Source organism: Tachypleus tridentatus, chromosome 9, assembly GCF_004210375.1.
Source record: "Tachypleus tridentatus isolate NWPU-2018 chromosome 9, ASM421037v1, whole genome shotgun sequence".
NCBI lineage: Eukaryota > Metazoa > Arthropoda > Merostomata > Xiphosura > Limulidae > Tachypleus > Tachypleus tridentatus.
Genome location: NC_134833.1, coordinates 46,199,177 through 46,221,296, shown reverse-complemented (window position 1 = coordinate 46,221,296; position 22,120 = coordinate 46,199,177). Strand labels below are relative to the sequence as shown.

Genomic DNA, 22,120 nt, shown 5'->3' with positions numbered 1-22,120 from the left:
CAATCGTCCTGTAAAACGTCTATAACATCTAACTTACTTGTTACAGTGCTACTGAGGCAATGCTATATTCTGAAACAATACATACACACTATAAGGTCTATATTAATCCAGTGAGCAGCATCTGTGTATGCAAGCCACTTTTATAGCCTCCTGAAACAGTGTAAAGCTGGCTCCAGCCTGCCCAGGCTGCATACTTCCACAGAACAACTTCCAACCTGGCCTGATTTCATGCCTGGACATGCCCAGACTGCATAAAACATTGTTCACAAGTCTCTTAGAGAAACGAAAATTTTTGGACACAAATATAAGAGAAAACATGACAAAACTGAATATTTCGATGAAACGGTACGTGATGGGCAAATCTGGATGTGATTTTCGTGATCAGCAGCAACAAATCTACAAGGAACACTCAACAGTGTTTAAGAAGCAAAAACTTTGTTGTGCAGTGATGCCTCATACATACTGATATTTCTCTGGAGTTCTACCAGTTCCTTTGTTAACCGGAAACTCCACTGCTCTACCGTGGATTCTGGCAAGCATATACCAAACATCACCCATTCTAGAAAGAACTGGCCTGACTACACCATTTGTTATAAACTATCTGCCATGCTATTTTATATTAGTTGTCATACCTGGCTCATTATATATTACATTTCTGTAGCTCGAGCAACAGTAGTGACAGCTACCTACTGTCCCTCCATCATATGTATAAGTGATCTCAGCAAGATTTCTCTTTATTCTTGGCTAGCCTCACACTAATTACAAGCTGACTTTTACCGACAAAGATATTTAATGTTCATTGTTCGTTGATAAAAAAGTTGCCCAAGAGTTAGTGGTGGGTGATGATGACTTGTCGCCTTCCCTCTAATCTTACACTGCTAAATTAAGGACAGCTAGCGCAGATAACCCCCGTGTAGCTTTGAGCGAAATTGAAAAACAAAAACACAATTATAGTTTCTGAGATTTATAGTATACGGACTGTAGCGACTAAACAATATTTTATATCTCACTGCATCTTGTGATAGATAGCATTTATATATTCATTAGGCAAAATTCTCGAGCATTCATTTGGCAACAATATTTGAAGACACGCTTGAGCGTCAGTAAAACATATATTGTTGATTCTTACTTTCGAGAATCTTCTACAAATTTCGAGAACAGACGATACTTACGCAATATACATCCATCAATATGTTTACACGTATTAACCTGAAACAAACGTTGATATTCAATTAAATGTATAACAGCTATAACTGTTACTGAAGATTTTCTAGGCGGTTTAAACTGTGTGTTTATGAAGATAGTCTCTCCTATCTCACTAATCGTAATTGTTGGTGGTGACCGTTGTTTTATCTACTAATGATATAGCTTCATCAGCATCTTCTCACTCCTGACTTGGCCTAATGGGTAAACACTTTTCAATAAACTGTTTTCACATCTCTCACTCAATTGTTCTCATTATTTTTGACAAGTTCACATCATCTCACCTGTTTGTGAGATTCCACCTAGTTTTTGTCTCCTGGTGGGACAGAATTCTTCACTTTCTAGAGAAACTCCCTACTATCCTTCCAATCACTGATATCTTTCACATGTGTTTACCATTTATCCTGCTGGTGAAAGAGTTTCTACTAGTGGGTGCTAGTGATTATCTGTTATTAATACCTTAGGTACGTATTTCCGTTTACCAAGACAGCTCCATCAAGAAGAGACTCTGTATTGCCCGATGACTGCTTTCGAGTGAAACAGCTCATGTTGGTGAAACTTATCCACCAATCTCAGTTATCCCCTTTCTCATTTGGGTCTTTGTTTCCCTAGTTATTGGATACCTAAAGCTACTATATATACTGTCATACTTAGTTTCAGGTGTCATAGCTTGCTTGCCACCCCATCTGGGCTCTCCTTTGGCTAAGACTTGATCTCAGGGAACGAGCTTCATTTCTTTGTATGGATACATCAACCAATGCCCATTTCTCTTCCCAAATTTATGATTACAGAATTGTGGCTTTTTAGTATCAGCAAAAATCCAAATCCACAGAAAAACTTCACCAAATCTCACCGTTTTTCTTGCATATCAGCTGCCTGGGATTCTGCTTTAAGATCCTCCATATTATACATCTACATTTTACAGAAAAGTGCATTTAAACACTGCTGTTGACTTGATGTATGAATTGGGTATGAAATAGTCTAACCATCCATCTATATGGCGTTAGTGCAAACCTCTAAAACAACAATATGTTGATCACAACACCCATAATCTTATTTTCTTCAGCTATGTGGTGGTAGTTACAGGAGCACGGATTTTCTCAGTCATTTAGAGCCTGTCTAATGAAGGTTCAAAAATAGAGTTAAATGGCATATTGAGATTTTCTTTGAACGTTGATCTCTGTGGCAAAGTATACTAAGACTGGGATAATTACAACCACAGTTTTTTTAACAAAATACAGTGACATTCATGATACATAACACAAAAGCAATTGTTGTGGTGGTGTATAGAGTTAGTAATAGCAGATTGAAGAAAGCATTAATAATTGTCTCTCACATTTCAGTGTAATTCACTTCTGAGCTGAATAAAAAGAATAGAAAACTGCAGTCCACATATAAGACAAGCAGGGCAATGATAGCACTAGAGCTAATGGACTTAGTTGCAGTGTCAACGAACTTGTTCCCGAGAATACTGACGAAGTCTGGTATCTAGAAAATCTGGAATAAACGTAAGATAAAGAAAAATGGGCCCGTCGGTTTGAAATATCGACGAGCACTGAGTGAGAACTAACGCGAAGTAATTCCAAGGACAGCAGAAGAAGAGAGAGCATACAACAATAATACAATTGGTGTACTGCAAAGCTTCTAAATAATCCAGAGAGGAAAAGGCGCACAACTCTACACTGAACACAGAAACTGTAGAGCAACCACTGAACCAAATAAACCATGACAGACCACCCAAAGTCACCTGATTCAAGGAAAAAATGAATTAAGCCAGCTGCACTTGGACAAGTAGACCAAAAGGTAGAATCGCAGACCATTTATTACAAAAGAGCATAGCCCACTGAAGAAGGAAGACACAACCCCAGGTGAGGTGTTGTGGTAAAGATCGCAGTTTTGATACGTACTATAAAGAAAGTTTCAAGCAGTGGAGATAAAGAAGAGGTTCATGGAACTTTGTGTACAAACTCTGGACTTGAGAACTGCAAAATGCCCCCAGGCAGAATCAAAGCTCCAGATGGTAAATGGAGTCCAATATCTTCAAGGCTGAGATCCTGGCAGAACCAGGGACCCATAATCAAGTTTGTACCGAATAACAGCATGATATACTTTGAGCATAGAACAACTATCTGCTCTCCAAAAGACGGAAGAAAGGACACAGAGGATGTTCAGTGCCTCTTTACACGTGACACATAGATGCTTGATGTGATGTCAGCTTGTGGTCAAAAATAAGCCCCGAAAACTTTGCCTCAGGGACCACAGTAAGAACACCACCACCGATAAGAAGCTCAGAATAGGGGTGGAGACCTGTTTGTGACAAAAACGTATGCAAATGATCTGGAGAAAGAAAAGGTAAAACTTTGTTTGCTGTGATCCACTTCAACAAACAACTGAGAGGAGTCTGAAGCTACTGCTCAATAAACCTCATGCTTAAAGACCGACATGAGACGTGGAAGTCATCGACATAGCGTCCATTTACAATAGTAGGATGAAATTGTGAAGAGACAGCATTTTTCTTCACACCGAAAGGTGTGACACTCAAGACACATCCTGAGGGACTCCAACTTTCTGTGGAAAATAATGGGAAGTATCGAGCCCACACGAACTTGTCCATCACTGGTCCATTACAAAGTTCTGGATAAAAGTTGGTAAATGGCAAAACAACCCAAATAAGTGGAGGTTTCACATAATAATGTGCCTCCATGTAGAGTTGTAAACATTCTAAAGGTCAAAGAATATGGAAACAAGATGTTGTCGCTTGAGAATAGTTTCCCTGATCAACTTTTCAAGTCAAATCAGATGGTTCACAATATCGTTCTTTTATTGGTACCTACATGCAGTGGGAAAGAGGGGGTTGTTTATTCAGAGAACCAAACAAGACAATCATTAACCGTTCTCTCAATACCTTACAGAGACAGCTCATCAAAGCAGTTTGATCATAACTAGAAGGAACTTTTGGATCTTCCCAGGCTTAGAGAAAGGAAGAACAATAGCCAAGTGCCAAGCATCAGAAAGAATATTCTCCTGCCAGATCAGGTTAAAATCAACCAGAAGAATAGTTAGAGAGGCAGGAGAAAGATAGTGAAGCATCTCATAGGGAACATCATCAGGTCTGACTGATGCACTGCCAGACCAATGAAGAGCAAGCTTGAGTTCCACCAGTGTAAAGGTGCGGCAATAGTCATAGAGAGTAACAGCATAAAATGAAAGAGGCGATTGTTTTGCCCGAGACCTGATGAAAAAGATAGCGAGGGACGAAACACAAGTGCTATATGTAGGAGAAAAGCTGTCGCTAAGATTATCTGTGATGTTCTGGGCATCAGCAATTTCCCGGCCATCAGAAAACAAGACTGAAAAAAAATGGAGCTTATTCTGCCCACTAACCTTTCGAATATCGTCCACCATGATTTTGGAACTGGTTGTAGAAAAATACTAGTTGTGAACTTAATTCAAGATTACGTTTTTCTTTGACATGTTACCTGCCAAACATGGGCAAAGACACACTGGAAAGCAATGAGATTCGAAAGTGTGAGATACCAACAGAAGGTATTCCAGGCCCATTGTTTAACCTTCCCTGCCTTTTGACAGCATATCTCTATCGTAAACGAGGATGCAATGGAACATATGTCAAGGTGTGAGGAATAGATTGAGCAGCCACCTGGCCAAAACAGTCAGTAAACGCTATCATGCAGTCGTTTATCAATGGCACACATATGACGGCAGGATAACGTTCTGAGAGAGTTATAAAGGAAAGTCAGTTGGCCTAGTCCAACTTCCCCAAAATCACGCAGAATGAGAGACATTGATCACAGCCAGTCTCCCTCAAAATGGTAGGGAAATGATCACTGCTCGTAGGTCACTGTCAACCTTCCAAGAAAAGTGAGATAAAAATGAATGGGAGCAGATAGAGAGATTAATAGCGATACAAGATTGGCTATATGCATGAAATTAAGTGTAAAAACTAGTATTGAAGTGAGAAAGATTGTAATACAAGAGCATATGCTTTACAGAAAGGCCTGTCCAATCAATATCACAACTACCCCAGGAAGGATTATATCCATTATTATAGTCTCCTAGGATTAAAAACGGAAGTGGCAACTATCCAATGGGAGAATTAAGTCATAACTGATCATAAGTCTCTCCAGGAGACAAGAAGAGAGAACAAACATTGATGTTATGGTATGACCAAGGAAACACAGATGGCGACGGCCTCCAAAGGTATATCAAGCGGTAAAGACAGGGTGAGAACATGCAACTATCACTGCAACCTCTCCATGCACTCGTTCATCACACAAGCTGTCATTCTGGTATAAAGAAAACTGCCAAAATGTGACTTTATTGGCAGGTTTCAGAAATGTTTCCTGTAGGGAAAAATACATAGGATGATAGGAATCAATCAAAGCCTTAATGTCATCCAGATTAGAATGGAAACCTCGACAGTTACCTTGTATCAAATTGTCCATTTTCATTTAGGTGTGGAAGAATTGGGTGGAGAACCCTTTTGCTTTCAATCACATCATTTTTATTTAGTAGAAAGAGATCTGTTGATTTTCATGGATCCTTCTCAGGATAAAGTGGGCAGGTTTCTGTCGGTAGACGTAGATTCCAGCGAATGAAGGCATGAACGAATTATCATTCTACATCTCAGGGACGAAGATGGTGGACTCGAGCAGACACCAGAAGCTGAGGACCAAATAAAGTAGACCCTGGTTGTCACTGGAAGGAATAGTGGAAATAGAGATAGGAGTGGATGTTGACTTGTCATCTTACTTATCCATAGAGGATAAAATACTCTTCACATGGTTTGAAAATTACTCTGGTAGAGGCATGAATACATCTATAGCTTACAGTTCAGACAACCTGCCTTGACCAGATTGACATGGTGGTGTAAAAGTCCAAATTAAGACATTGGTCGGCAGAATGATTCTGTTCTTGCAAATGGAGATACAGCACACAGCAGAACTGCCTCGGCTAGAAAAACCAGCGAGGACCTCTGAATCGGGGATATTCTTTAAATCCCTTTCAATGATTACTCTTCGAGAGAAATTCAGAGTAGCATGAGGAGTAATCAATCTTTATTCAGAAGGCAGACATTTATCCTAAGGATTTGTCAGATAAGGAATGAAAGATTAAAAATCTATGTAGAGGATCTGATGGAGATGATGTAACAGAATAATCTATGTGTAGTCATTTACTTATAAGCTGTTATATTACTTTTTCTTTCAAAGATTGGGTTAGCCATAATGAATAAAGAAAGATTCAGTACCCACTGACTCACACTGATCATGAAGCCCTACAATGCCAAACAAGGACACTGTAGCAACACCAGTATTTCATAAGTGATATACACAAACACCAGTATCAGACACAATATCAACAACACTCGTTTATAATGTTCAACACTGATATTCAGTTGATTCTAGCCCAATAGGACCAGCCAATTGGCCCTGGCGGGACATCTCAAGGTCAGCTAGTTAAAGGAATTCTAGGGGTATTGGAACTGAATTCCTCAACCACCAGTGTACTCTCCTCCCATTTACGGGTCACCAGACACAGCAAACACCTCCCAGAGAAAGTAAACAAAGTACAGAACCTTCTCTAGGAGGTCCCATCGCCACGTACAGGTACCTCGAAGGGTTTAAAATCAAAAGCTTAAGACATACATTATGTATAAAAGTAGATTAAATTTCATACACAATTGAATTTATGCAACAAACGGTAAATGTAAAAGATAACAACTAAATATTGAAGTCATAAGTTGTTCTTACAGGTAAAAAATGGTTTGAAATACAAAACACAAAAGCATCACACAAACCCAGGTTTGCAGACGACTACATCTTTTAAGTATCACTTCATCTACTGCAATCTGAGTGCAATAGTATAGCATTCCTGGACATTATCTAGTTCATCAACAGAAAATCCATCAATTATCTCTAAACGCTAGCAGCTACTTTCCCTGTAAGAATACACTGTTAATTACCAATTAATAAATTACATCCTATGCGTACTGAATAAAAGAAAAGTAGAATTGCTTACTTAAGCAGTTTACTTTCTTCATCCAACTCAAATTAAAACAAACAAGTAATTTCGAAAATGTTCATATTATCTAATGCAGGAGCTAATGTATGATACACTCCTGTATCACATTTTCTGTCGTTTACATATACTTTTTAACCATTTTATAAAGCAGTCACAGGATCCATAGGATTTAGGATATTTTTCCAGAGTTATGTCTAATAAAATGAAAAATATTAGCAACGGTCTTGTAAAAGATTTAATACGAAATTATAGCAAGATATCTAACATGAATGACTGAAAATATAAACAGCTAAGTCAAAGGCAATAATAATAATGTGATTACTTATAGTTGAAGATGTATGTAACTACCCAAAGTACAGATCTATTTCTGAATTGTTAGCTTTTTATTTTTGTTCGACAGTTAAGTTAATCAGAAAAGGTATATGAATTATTATGTGAAGCATTCAAACACAAGTATTAGAACAACAGTGTATAAATGTTTTGTGTCATGTATCTCAGAACGGCTGGTATGAGTACTAACACCTTTACTACTAAAGCAGAAAACAACGTTTCGACATTCCTAGGTTAACCTGGAAATGACCCAAGAAGGTCAAAACGTTGTTCTATGCTTTATAAATAAGTGTCAACACCCATACTAGCAGTTCTGAAATATATTTTTATTTCAAGTGGGTTTCTCGTCATTAAGAAATGTTTTGCGTTAGATTCTAAACAGCTTCAATTCTCATGTTGTAACAATTCATCAGGAATTTGTTCGAGAGTGGAATGTGTAAAAGTGTTGCAATGTGTTTTACTTTTACTAAAATGCCCTAGAATGTCTAGTTGAGAGCTTTTAATTTTTTTTTTTAATTTTCGACATTTTGTTTGTTGTTAAGAGTAAAGCTACACAACTGGCGTTCTAGGCTTTTCTCACCACAGGTAATAAAATCCAGCTTTTAGCAGTATAAACCTTCTACTTACCATTGAGTTACTAGAGGAGAGGGAAGTTGGTTGAAAAGCGTGTGTGTGTGTGTGTTTTGTTATAGCAAAGCTCCATCGGGCTATCTTCTAAGTCCACCTAGGTGAATCCCTAATTTTAGCGTTCTAAATTGGTATACTTACCGCTGTACCACCGGGGGGACAGTTTGGAAGCAGTGCCTTACTTGCAAACTTATTTTGCACAAACTGAAGCGCACTTGAAACAGTTCGTTTTCTGACGGACAGTTAAACATATAAAAGTAATAAGCTTTTAACCTAAGTTACTCATTTAACACAAATTAATTTTATTATGTAAAATTATTTGAATTTTTATAAATAATATAAATTGATAACAATTTAATTAAATAACTATTTTATTGCTTTTCATACGCTCCTACTCCAATTTCTGCAGATACCGAACGTAAATCATCTGTGAACCTAAAGAATTCTAAGGGGTTTGAGTTTGCACACTGTATGTGACCTTATACGTGCGCAGGAAATGTATTGAGTAGTTTGTATTTGCTGCTTACTAACCTTAGTATGAACGATGATTATTTGACATACTTCTTGTGTAATTAGATAAGGCTTTGTTCTGTGAGATATATATTCTAACAACTAAGTAAGCAGATTCTGCTATTTTTTTAATTACTCGTCGTATTATGTTTCTATGCTAGATAGTTTGCGTATTTTATTAATGACTGTTTAAACAGGTAATTATAACTTATACTTTACAGTAGAATTACAAGGAAACAAGATTAACCTAAACTGTTAATGTTAGGGGTATTGTAATGCTAAGTGTTTGTTCAATTTAAATTTGGTATGTCCATTTTCATTACGATTAATGTTATCTCTGGCAAACAATAAATAGTAACATAAACTTTAAAGTTAAATATCTTATAGTTTGGTTAATTAATGTTAATACTATAATTATATTAACTGCTGATCTATACTGATTAAATATTAATACTGTAATGTATGTAAAAGGAACATAAGACTAAAATTAAAAGATTTAGAGTGTAGTATTGGTAAAAAGTGTAATTAAAATGCCTTTTAGAGAACTAAAAATTTAAAGTGGTTTTCAAGAAATTAATAACTTGGAGTGAACAACTGATTAAACTTCATCTGTTTACCAGCCCACTGCCATTGTGACAGCTAATTGTAGTCGATAGTGAAATTACTCACTTTTTTAATCCAATCAGTACTATTACTTCTGGTAGTACTAGATGGATTTTTATATTGCATTGCAACAGCACTTATTATAATCAAAAGTCACCAAAATTTATTTGCCAAACTCTCCAAATAAAGTAGCATCCTTCCTTTAATGTCATCAACACGAATGATCTATTAACTGTTGCTTTATCTATGTTCTTGATGTAAAGTGAAAAGAGCAAAGGTCCTAACACTGAGCTTTGAAGAAACCACACTAATGATGTTAATCCAGTCTGAATTAACTCCATTTATATCAATTGTCTGCTTTCTTCCATCCAACCACTTTCTGGTCCACTAACCCAACCATGCTGTACTCCAGAGAATTTTTTTTTTAATAAACCTTTTAAGTAGTACCTTGTCAAATGGTTTTGGAAAATTCAGATATATTAAATCCATACTTGTACCATAATCTACATCAGTAATGTCTTCAAAACATTAAAGATCAGCAATATATTGTTTTGCTAACAAAAAGTCTTCACTATTCCTCATCTTGAATAGTTGGTAGTTGGAATAATGCTTAAATCTTCATTGATAAAATAGAAGAAAAATAAAATTTAATAATCCAGCTATCTCTTAATTATCAAATATTAGCCTTCCTGCAACATCTTTCAAAAACTGTATTCCAGTTCTAAAGTTTTATTTACTTTTAATATATTTTAAGAAATCATTGCTATTATTTATTAATTTTCAGCCAAACTTTTTGTATTCTTTTTTTGATTTCCTAATATTTTATTTGACCAACTCTTTTTATATTTTACATTTCACCAAACTTCCAATCATAACTTTCAATTTACTTCTTTCATTTATAATTTTTTCTTCAGTTTTATCCATTATGTCCACTGAGTTTTTACTTGTAGCCACCATTTTAAAAAATATTTTATTTTGATCATTATTTTGTACTAATTGAGTTGTCCAATTCATTGCAATAATTTTTATCTTTTCCAAATTTGCTGTTTTGAAATTTGGGAACAAAATCTCACTATTTCTTATCTCAAAATGCAGTAAACTTCTAATCAAATTAGGTAATGATCATTTGCTTCCAGATGTTTCAAACTGTATCTTGTCAACCATTTATTTATCAGAAGGTAATAAATTTAAGATTACATTGTTCCTTATAGTTTCCATAAATTGTTGAAGAAAACCATCCTGGATATTTTCTAAAAACCCCTCCCTCTATGATTTATCTGACATTTATCCATATATATACACCTAAAGTGAAATGTCCCATAATTATAATCTCATTCATAGTTGAATTTCTTATATTATGGTAGTTTGTCAATATCATTTGGTGGCCTAAAAAAATTCCAACTAAAACTCTTTTTTCTTATAACCTCCAACAAAAACCTGGACAGATTCAGCTTCATTTCTTTTAGCTTTGACATCAACTCGACCATGCTGTACATCATATTTTATATATAAAGCCATTTCTCCTCTTACTTTTTTTTAGTTCACTATCCCTATGAAGCAACCTATAACCTTGTATTTGAAAGAAATTTGTCATTAAAATTGTCTACATTTAACCCAATTTCACTTATCATTATATCAGAACCCTCTCTTCTGATCAGTGCTCTTAAGTCAAACAAACAAACCTGCTCTTACCATATTGAAATGTAAGATTCTGAAACATCATCCTTTTTTTCATTGAACTGTTCCCACACATACAACCAACCAGACTGCTCTTTGTTACATATTTGCCTAAGCCTACCACTCTTGGCAGTAGTTTTATAGAATTCATTCATAATAGGCCTTTTCTTTGAATGTCTTTATTAATGCCCCTTATTATATCACTTGCTCTTTTAGTTGTCCTCAAACACTTCATTCCTGAAATAGCATAATTCTTTTCTCCCTATTTACCCCACTGATTATTCTGTGCCATAAGAACATCCTGTAATAATAGGTTCCTTATGTTCCTCATTATCATTCCTATCTGTTCATTTTGTTACTCTTCTATTTGCAAGTAATTATCTTCATAAGTAAAGCAATAAGATGAAATCTTATTTGATAGAACCTACTCATAACAATGAATTCCTGTACTACTGGTCTTGTTAATTTTAGGTGTACAGAAAGGTATTTAAGTAGCCTCACATAACTAACAAATCACCAGGCAAACCACTAATTTGTAACTGAAACTTTTTTGATGTGAGAAAAAGTTTGCATTTTGGCTTTTAAAGATTAAGACTTATGTCTAATACTTTGTATTTCTGGCTGTTTCAGTAAACAAGCATTAATAATATTCTAATAATGTGGTAATCCATCTTTCCAATCTGATATGCTTTTATGCCCTTAAAAATAGCCTTTTTTCTCACATAATAAAACTGAAATTTTTAAACTGGCTATTAGTCTGATATCTATCACTGCATGCCTAATAATGTTTTGTTGATCATAGAGTAAAAGGTGGAAAAAAATGTCAATATATTTAAATTGATATCTCATTAAAATGAGTTATATTTTTGTAACCACTTCTAAAATTGAAATGGTCTGTAAACAAACCTCTAGAACTTTAACCTTTTGCTACAGTACAAGCATAAAGCTGTACAGTGCATAAACCTATATCCTCTTTCCCACATTACCATTGTTGCTAAACACGAGTTATTACTGTTCCATATCCCACACACACTAGAGGAATTTAGTGCTATACAGAGCACATTCTTTATTCCCTCCAGTTGTAAAATCTTATTGCAGCACATTTGTCACTGTGCAATCTTGGTAGTATTGTGCTGTCTCTTAATTCCAAACCACCATCCACAGGATAACCATCTTGCAATAAATATTTTACTTTATTACAATTAATTATTGAATGTTGTTTATTTTTGTTGAATGATATACCAGTTTGGCCTGGAATATAGGTAAAAAAGGTTTTCTTATGTTTTTGGGACAAACCCTATCCAATCTACTTATAAGGCTTAAGGAGTGTGTCAGGATTAGCATTCTATCATATTCTCTACTATTAATGGTCAACCAAGTGAGTGTGTCCTCATATGGCTTACATTCCATTGTGAATAAACTTCATCATTCAATTTTGGTAGCTGAATGTTCAAACTTTAGATGTTTATCTCTCCATAGGACTCCTATCCATGCATTCATGTCTTAACTGAGCCATCCATTACTATGATCAGTGTTGATATCTACTTGTTTTTATCCATTCCATGACTTTGTGTTGACAAGTACTGGCCTTTCACTCCCTGTCCTTCTGGGAATGTTTACATTACTGAATAATGACTCATTTCAGCATCTATATTACTGCTTTGTCTTCCCTCTTTAACTGTTGATGCATACAGTGGGATAATGCTGTGATTCTTTTGAATAATCATGAGGTAATGCTGTTTAAACCAAGCCTAAAGAGGTGGGTTTTGTAGAAAGTTTATTATATTGCTTCTGCTACTGTTTTAATTGCTGCATTCTACACCTTCTGTATCTTAGTCATTGCTGACTTTGCTGTTAATGGATACAGATGAATTCCATACTCCATTCTGGTTATAAATGTTGTTCCTCGTCACAACACCCATATAAGTAAGGCCTTATCTAGTTGTCTGGCATTTTGTTATCTACATCTGGCAGAGGATGCTGCTGGCATTTTTGCAGATCATTTGTTGCTCTCATTAGTGTTTGTAAGATGCTTTCAGTGTTCATCAACATGTATATAGTATCCTCTCGAACATACCAATACATTGATCAGATGAGCTACATATGCAATGAAAAATAAATGGTATGATAGTGATCCTTGAGATAAACCAGACCTGACTTCAGTAATATCAGAATTACACTTGTCAGATTTAAACTGGCAAATGTGTCTGGAAAAAATCAATATATATCATATAAGAATGTTTAAGACTCTTAGTGCCCTTAGCTTCATTCCTAACATGCCAAGATATACTCAGTTGTAGGTATCTTTGAGATAAGAGCCCTACAGTACATTATTGTGATGTCTTAATATAATAGTGGATGTTGTTTATGACTGCCTTGACAGTTAAGGTTATGGATCTATAATCTTGCCCTACCCACCTTAATATGGCCTGGCATGGCCATGTGGTTAAGGCACTCATAATCTGAGGGTTGCAGGTTCAAATTCTTGTCACACCAAACATGCTCACCCTTTCAGCTCTTAGGAAGTTATAATGTTACAGTCAATCCCACTATTCATTGGTAAAAGAGTAGTCCAAAAGTTGGAAGTGGGTAGTGATTAGGGGTGGGTCATGTAGCTTTGCATGAAATTCAAAACATACCAAACCCACTTTAATAAACAGTCTCTCTCTTTCCAGGTTTTCGATGTTTTGTTTTGCTGCTATTCTGTCTGAATTGTATCAATTGCTTCAAGTCAATATCTCTTAACTATATTGTCTTTGAAGGGTGTGAGCAACACTACCATTGAGAAATTTCTGTAAAGTTTGTTTTTTCCTACATTATTGGAAAAATTGTTTATATCAGCTTCTGTACTTTTGTATTCCATGGAGGGTTTTAATTTTGTTGCATCTTCTATCACCTTAGCACAGTGCACAATTTACCTTTGTTGCTTGAAGAATTGTCTTCAATTTATTCAAGATACTGAATTTTCTCACTAAAATTCAGCTTCCTGTTGAATTCTGTCATACCTGCTTCCAAGGCTTTCCCATTTTTATATAGCTTGTATCATTTCTCTCACTATTTGACTTTTTGATGTACTGTAGCCCAATATATGTAATTGATGCCATTTTTAAAATGAGTTTATTATACTGGGAAATTGTCCCTTATTGTTTACCTACTTTTTTCTGCATTTGGGATTCTGAGGTGACTGTTGAAGTTGGCTAGATTTAATTTTCTCATTTAGTTTCGGTGTATTCTTTATTGGTCTCAATTTTCTCTTCTGCTGTCTTTCACTTAGGTTTATTGTAAATAGCACATTTACTTTTCTTACTCATTCTTTTATTTCTCTCCCTGCTCATGCATTTACTCATAATGGTTTTGGGTTTTATTTTATATTGGAAGTCCTTAGTAGTGTGAGTGAATTTTTGAGACTGCTCTTTCTTGGCAATTTGCAAGAGCATGGGCTCATGATCACTACTCATTAAAGGCAGTAGTTATCCTTCATTCAATTTTCAGACAATGTTCGGCAAGATTTTCTATATGGTAAGTACATCTTTCAACTCAATTTCAAATTCAGTTCCCACCTTCTGGACAAATTTGTAAAGCATCAATTAATTTTGAATAAGAGAAATATTGTTATATATATTAGTCTATTCTAGCATTTTAGTATTGTCTTTAAAAACACAGCTGCCCAAATATAGTAAAGGCTCATAAACAACCCCTGAAGGATTCTACTTGGCTCATTCTCCTAATGTTCCCAGTTTTATTTCTCGTGGTAAAAGAATGTGTGTGTATAAATATATTCTCTATACAAGATGTTTATGTAGAATACAATATGAATTCAAGTGTGACAAAGGAAACTTTTTAAACTGAACATAATTTCTTAATGTGTATAGTGACGAATGAGGAAATAACATATAATAACAAATCAGAAAGGCTTATTGGACCATAAAGTTTATATGACCAACTAAATAAAATTGAAAACCCAAAACTAGTACTTTTAAATATTTATCAATCCATCCATTTTCATGTGCATTGCATAATATAATCTAAAGGAATCCCATTCCCTATTATAAAAATAAAGCTGACTTAAATTACCCCTACCCTGTTAGAATTTATACACTTTTACTTTATCCTACCAATGTTACCATTAAATAATACAAACAAAAAACATTATGCCTATACATTCAGTTACCTTAACAGTGTTAAATACCTCAAATATATTTTTTCTTTAAAAATATGATTTCGAAGATTTTAACCTTTCTTTGTATCATGACAATATTTCCATTGGAGTGTCATCCTAATAGCCCCTCTTTGAACATTTTCAAAGAATTCAATATCATTCATAATGTAAGGAAATCAAGACTAAAAATACTTCATATGAAGCTTAATATTGACTCCTAAAGTGTATGTATAACTTCTTTAAACTTGTACTTGCATGTCCATAAATGAAACCTTTTTATTTTACCTTTAGTAGTAACAAACTACTTAGATGGCTTAGAAAAACTGATTAACCAAATCTTCAGGAATCTTTTCTTTCATAAAATTAGTAAACTTATCCCATCAAAATTATGGTTAAAATTTAAATTATGATAATTCACATGCTCCAAATAATCTAAACTTTTATAAATCAGAATCATTCTCCTTGCAGCCAGCAGCAACCATGTATTTAGTATCATCAGCCAGTTTAAGCAGTTTGACCATTTCTTCATCTGTGCCATTGATGTAAATATAAAAAGGTTCTTAACATTAAGCTCTTGCTTCAGTTATTTCCTAAAGTTATATGAAATCTTTTTACATCAGTTCTTTAATTTTTTTCATCCAGCCATTTTTGATCCAATGTCCCAACTTCTCTCCATCACATTAATAGATATAATTTTTTTTTAAGTTTTTTTGTGACACCTTATAAAATGATTTCTGAAAATCTAACTATACTAAATCCACATCTTTACTCTCTGTGTAAGCAGCAATATTTTCATTATCTGTATTAGGAAGAAAGAAATATAGAAATATTTAACACAAACAAAATTTACTGAAAAGATTGCTATTAAGGTGGAAAAAACATTCATGTTCTACATAATATTTTGATGAAATTGGAGGTTAGGCCTTGGATACATCGAGTTAGCAGAATTTTAAAATATTAAATGTTACATGTATACCAAAAGGAATATAGATAATTATCAAATTATTAGGTTATCTACCACTAAGCTAGTTTTTTATCCAATTCTTAATTTCCATCAATTTGTTAAAACCCATTGTACTATATTGTAACTCTTGCTTATATGATATTGGAAAAGCTTTTTTATTATGCAGTGTGCAACCCCTAACCTCATGAAATATTTATCTTGTGTGCATTTAAATTTGCATTAGGAGTTGAAGTTTTCCCATTTCACCTCTGTTTCCTGTTATAGAGAACTTTTTCTTCATTCTCAGGATGCAGTTATGATGACCTGAATACTGTCTGTTGTATGTTCTTATAAATACTTTGCATGGTATTGATGGATATTCACCGAAATTATTATGAAGGTTCATTAGGTCTATGGAGAAATACAAATTTTTGGTTTTGCAATTTTTATCTGTTTTTGCAGGGTTTTTTTTTACCACTATTCATCTCTGTTGATGAATCTTCACCAAATTTGACATGAAGGTTTGTTAGGTCCATAAGGAAATACCTCAAATTTGTGGTTTCACATTTTGTGTTTTGCTGTTTTTATGGGCATTTTGGGGTTTTCTGATATTACTTATAAGGAAACAAGTTTTAATATCCTAAGATAATCTTTCATTAATCATGAATTTATATAACTTATGTCCTTGGTACAGGTGCCCAAGCTAGTACTTTTTAATTTACATTTTGTATAGCATATTAATTAAAACAGTACAACCCTGAATGTTAGGTACAGAACATCAATTGTATCACTCCCAGTTAAAATGGTAGAAATTCTATAATAAAGTTGGTTATTTATGAAAACCATGGTGAGTATTGCTTGTTAAACAGCTACTTTTCAAAATAATTTTTTAGATAAAAAGTAGAGTCTGATTCCTTGCTAAAAACTAAAATTCAAATTAATTTAGACCAGAATTTTTCAGAGACAAAATCACAAATAATTTTTAAACCCTACTTTAGGAAAATAAATTAGTCCATTCAGTCTTTTGCAAGTTAGTTAATGTTACAACAGAGTTGGGAAGCAATGCCTAACTTCTGTCAGGTTTCTGATAAATATTTATTCTTTCTCAGATAAGGAAACATAAATTCTATAGAGTATTAAGTTAGCTTAAAAAATGATTTGTATTATCAGATTAAATCAGTCTTTTGACTTGTAACAAGTATATTTATAAATACACCCAAAACTTATAACAACTTTACCACTAGCAATAGAGCATTGTCTTGATGACTGATTGCATAACCATATCTGAGCTAATATCATTCGCAACACTCGTGCTGTTGAATGAATACTTTTCTGTATTAACTGTGAGATCAAAATTATGATAACTAAAATCCTTCAGCTTGCATTTGCAGTTAATGATCGTTTTGTAAATACGTATCCAACTTACCAATTGATCTAAGTAATTCTTCAGTAAGTTAAGTTCAACATCCTCAGTACACCATCAAAAGTACAGGAGTTTAATGTCATCAGCAAATTTTACTAATTATGCTTTCACTGACAATTAATTTAACCCACTCACAGTAAGCTAAAAGTATAACACAAGTTTGTCTACACATTTGCACATGTTAAGTATTTTCACTATAACTTTTCATACAGCTTGCTTATCTTCATGCAGTGTGGTAGACTTTTAATAAAGATTAAGATTTTGTACACAAAAAAATCAGATTTTTGAATGAAAGATTTTCCAAAAGAGTTTTGTGAAAATATTGAATCTGTTTCATTGCTAGTCCAAGTGCAAAGTGATTTCATGTTCTGATTAGATAACTATTCTTTCTCCCAAAAATCTGAAATATTTGTGTAATCTTCAAAACCTCCAAAATACATTTCAAACATTTGTTCTCAATAAGACTATATTTTGTTATTTTCTTTTCCCTAACCATGTGCAGTCTATCAACTGTTCAACCTTGTAACCATCATAAAAATAACATAAAACTGACTTTAGTCTTTACAAAAATGACCATTTTTTAAGTATGTTTTAGTGGACTAGTATTTTGTAATGTATATACATTATGTATGTATATAGATTACTACTATTTAGAAATAAGTTATGAAACGTAAAATATAGAACAATAAATCAAAAAGTAAAACAATTCTCTTGGATATAGGATGATAAGCCTTTTAAAATTTTGCACATGAAGGATATCAAACAAATGTTAATACACACACACACACACACACACACACACACACACACAATTGAGCATCCAAAAAATCATAAATAACTATACCAATACCATAGAATTCCACTATAATTTATTAAGTCTAGTAACTAAGATGTTCGGATTTTAAAAATATGAAATTTCGAGCAAACTAAAGACACAACCTACTTACCTTGATATCTTGATTCATAAGAACATTGTAGTCTTTTCACAGATTAAATTGGTTGAGAAAGCACATGGGGATGTTCTAAGTTGTTGATTGGTTATTCACATGTGATGTATTGAAGTAAGTGTATATAAGGGACAGTTTCCAAAATTGGAAAGAGTTAAATGGGGGCTGCTGTGTTTGATTCAGTACATAAGCCATATCTCAGCAAAATAAAAAAAAATGTTCTTATTTTATATTCTATCTCATCAATATCAGTGATCTGAGTTCTTAATTTGTACAAAACTATAGACTTAGTATTTTCACATCACAAACATCTCATTTTAAACAGTGCTGCATTCAACATACCATGCGACTCTAAAATCTTTATTTAAGTGTGATCTTTTAAAAGTAAATTTTAAATATTAAAACTGATTGACATAAATTCATAAAATAGTAGTTTGATAAAATTTTGATCCCAAATCAGCAAATGTGATGACATGGCTTTTGACCCATGACCCATCAGAAAAGAGTTAATTAACAAAAAGTAAATGATGAAGCACTAATACCTCAGTCACTTCACTAGTAACAAAGGTCCAGTTTGACTAAACTCAATAACTTTTGCTTTGTCTCATCCTAATGTCCTTTAATCCATTTAACTAGGCTTGTAATGTCAACAAATGTCATGTTCTTAGCTCATATTCTGTGTTATACCTTATCAAAAGTTTTCTGAAAGTATCAGTATTTCACTAATTGATCTACTTAAAAACCATTGGAAAAATCCTTTCTTTTCCATATCCATAGTCTTTTTTACTCTCTCATTCTCTCTACTGGCCATAGATTAATATCTACATTATTCAGGTCAGTTGCAAGTTTTCTGTAACTTAAGAATATTGCTTTATTTTGAAACTTTTACTCATCTCAAAATTTTGAACATAATTTTTCTAACATCTTTTAAGGTTAGATTTAAAGTTAGTTTATCAGATAGTTGTTTCTTGTAAGCCATTTTGGATTTTGTATTATTTGTTTAGTTAAATCAGTAACTTTCCTTTAGTTCTGTTAATCTTCCATTTAATTTAAATTTGTAATGCTTATTCTTGTTTCTTTCCTTTGTCTTTAGTAAGCCGGTTACATCTTAATTTAAAACCAGTTTGTTGAGAAAATTCCCCAATACCCTAATCTCTCACAATACTTTTAATTTATTATTACAACTCACTTCTAATAAATCATATCTCATTGCTTCCAAACTCTTTCTGAAATTTTATAACTCAAATTTCATTTTCTGTAATGTCAAAATGTTAACATTAATTATGCAGTTCTGTTAATACAAATAAAGTAATGAAATATTGAGCAAATACAGATACATCCTGGAATGATGTCATTATTTACATTTATCAAAATGTCTAGTAACAAACTCAAGTTTATGTTAAAAATAAAAATTAAGAATATTAATTGTACCATGTGATCCTTCTTTCTCAGGTGTTTGTTTTGTCACTTCTCTTAAAACTGCATATCCCCCTTAATTTAGTAGTTAACAATAAATGTAATACTGTATTTGTCTCTAAAATAGAAAACCATGCTGAATCACATCATAAAACCTTTTCCTTTGTACCTTTAACCACAATACCAGTCAATGTGTCTAAAGTGGAAGATTCCCATAATGATTACATCACCACCTTTATCAGGAACAACCCTAATCTCATTATACAATTTCTAATTTAGCATTACTTGTTTGATGGTTGAATTGCAGTTAGTAGTATTTTACCTTTAAAACCCATGATTATAACTCATAGAGCTTTAATGAAATGACAACCATTTATTATTTCTTCATTTCAAACATGATGCAGTTGATCCTTTATAAAAATTTACCCCTCTTTGAAAAGTTATCACTGTTAAAAACTTTTGATGTAGGATTTTAAAGTGACTACTATTAGTATTCAACACATTTAAGTGTTTCAGCAACTCCTGTTATATCATAGTTTTCAATTTGCAATTAATCTGTGAATTTCCTTTTTTTCCCTCAGTATTTCTTTCTAATATTAAAAAAAAAAGCAACTAAGTTTATTTCTGAATCTTAGACTTGTTCTTAAAATTTTAACTCGTGTTTTATTTTGCTCTCCTTACAGAATTGTAGACTTATCTGAATAGGAATATTGAAAAAATGGGTGATGCAAATACAGTTGAAAATTATGAAAAAGATAAAAATGAATTAGGACCTAAAGTAAAACAGGAACCAATGGATGTTGATCTACCAGATATAACCTCTAACCATGAAGCATCTGGAAATTTGAAACAATCCAATCATTGTGATAAAGATTTTGCATCATCAGAAAATCTAACTGATCAAAAAGAAAAGTCCTCATCGGATCATTTTTCCCTAGGACAAATGAAAAAAGATGATAGTGGTATTAGTATTTGCAAATCACAAGATGAAGATGAGGTTGACATTGATAAACCAGAATCATCAAAAGACGAGGAGAGATCTAGTAAAAATTTAAATATTGAAAAGAGGAATTCACATGAACTTGAAGCTAAACAGTCAGAAGAAATGAATGGCCAGAGTAGCCCTGACTCTGGCAATCAAGATGCTTCCTTTTCACTAACAGAATTTCCAAATGATACATGCGAGTTCTCTAAAAAGTCTTCAGAATTAAGTAGTAATTTAGAAACAGCAGATAAAAAAGACAAACAAACAGCCAAAGAGGAAGCAGCAAGAAAAAAGAGAGTAAATACTAATGTTTTTAAAGGGAGAGAAGAACAAACTAAAGTTGAAAGTGCTTGTGATGATGAAAATTCTGATGATGATCAGTTATCAATCAAAAGTGAAGATGTGTCAAAAATGAGTGACTCTGATGATGAAAAAAACTATGATCCCACACCAAATGTATCTAAACCTAAACATAAGTGGTTTTTGTGTAAAGAGATAACAAATAGACAATATGGAACGTCAAATGGACACTCAAGTGATCTCTTCCGCTTTCATTGTGGTGGCAGTTTGCACATGATTGAACGTTTAGAGCTGATGTATAAAATGAAGAATCATGATGGTTGTGTTAATACCTTGCACTTTAATAGTACTGGAACTCGACTGGCTAGTGGATCTGATGACTTGAACATTGTTATTTGGGATTGGACGATTTCAAAACCTGTACTGGAGTATCAAAGTGGTCACAGAAGTAATGTTTTTCAGGTCAGTTATACTTTTGTCTGTACGTAAAATTGTACCAAGTACGAAGGAACGTGACAAGTGTACATCTTATAAACATGAGTAGAAATACTTGAGTTTCTACCAGGAAAACAAGTTTCTGATTTTAATTTTTTTGAGGATGTTTTTAGAACTGGGAACTTTTTCTGTGACATAAAACTTAAATACAAGTATGTATATGTTTGAAGTCATATCTTCATAATAATGAAATTGGTTAACTTGCAAGTTAACCTAGTATATGATTTTTAATTTCTTAATTGCCACATTTACAGTTAAATATGAAAAAAGATGATGCATTAACACTTTCAACTCTGTTAGTTGTCTAAATTGCTCAATCAAATACCTTTTATCTCTTCATTTTTCAAGAAAAATTGACAGAGATCTTGACCTGTCATTGAATGACAGTCTTTCTTTTCCAGATATCATTGTAGTAGCTCTCAGAATTCATTAAAGCATTTCTGTGCTCTTCCTAAATAAGTAG

The 22,120-nt window shown here is 33.4% G+C and overlaps 1 protein-coding gene across 5 annotated transcripts in view; it reads left to right on the top strand.

Annotated features, from left to right (window-relative positions):
* Window positions 1–8,397: 8,397 nt before the first annotated feature.
* Window positions 8,398–22,120, top strand: part of LOC143225192 (DDB1- and CUL4-associated factor 8-like) — a 49,675-nt gene continuing 35,952 nt past the window's right edge. For 2 of the 5 annotated variants that reach the window (XM_076454169.1, XM_076454174.1), the window contains exons 1-2: window positions 8,638–8,815; window positions 20,561–21,624. In XM_076454169.1, the coding sequence (XP_076310284.1) occupies window positions 20,596–21,624 (1,029 nt within the window). In that variant the 5' untranslated portion in view covers window positions 8,638–8,815; window positions 20,561–20,595. Of the gene's footprint in view, window positions 8,907–20,560; window positions 21,625–22,120 lie in introns of all 5 variants that reach the window. The other 3 variants (XM_076454173.1, XM_076454171.1, XM_076454170.1) reach the window with 3 other exon arrangements.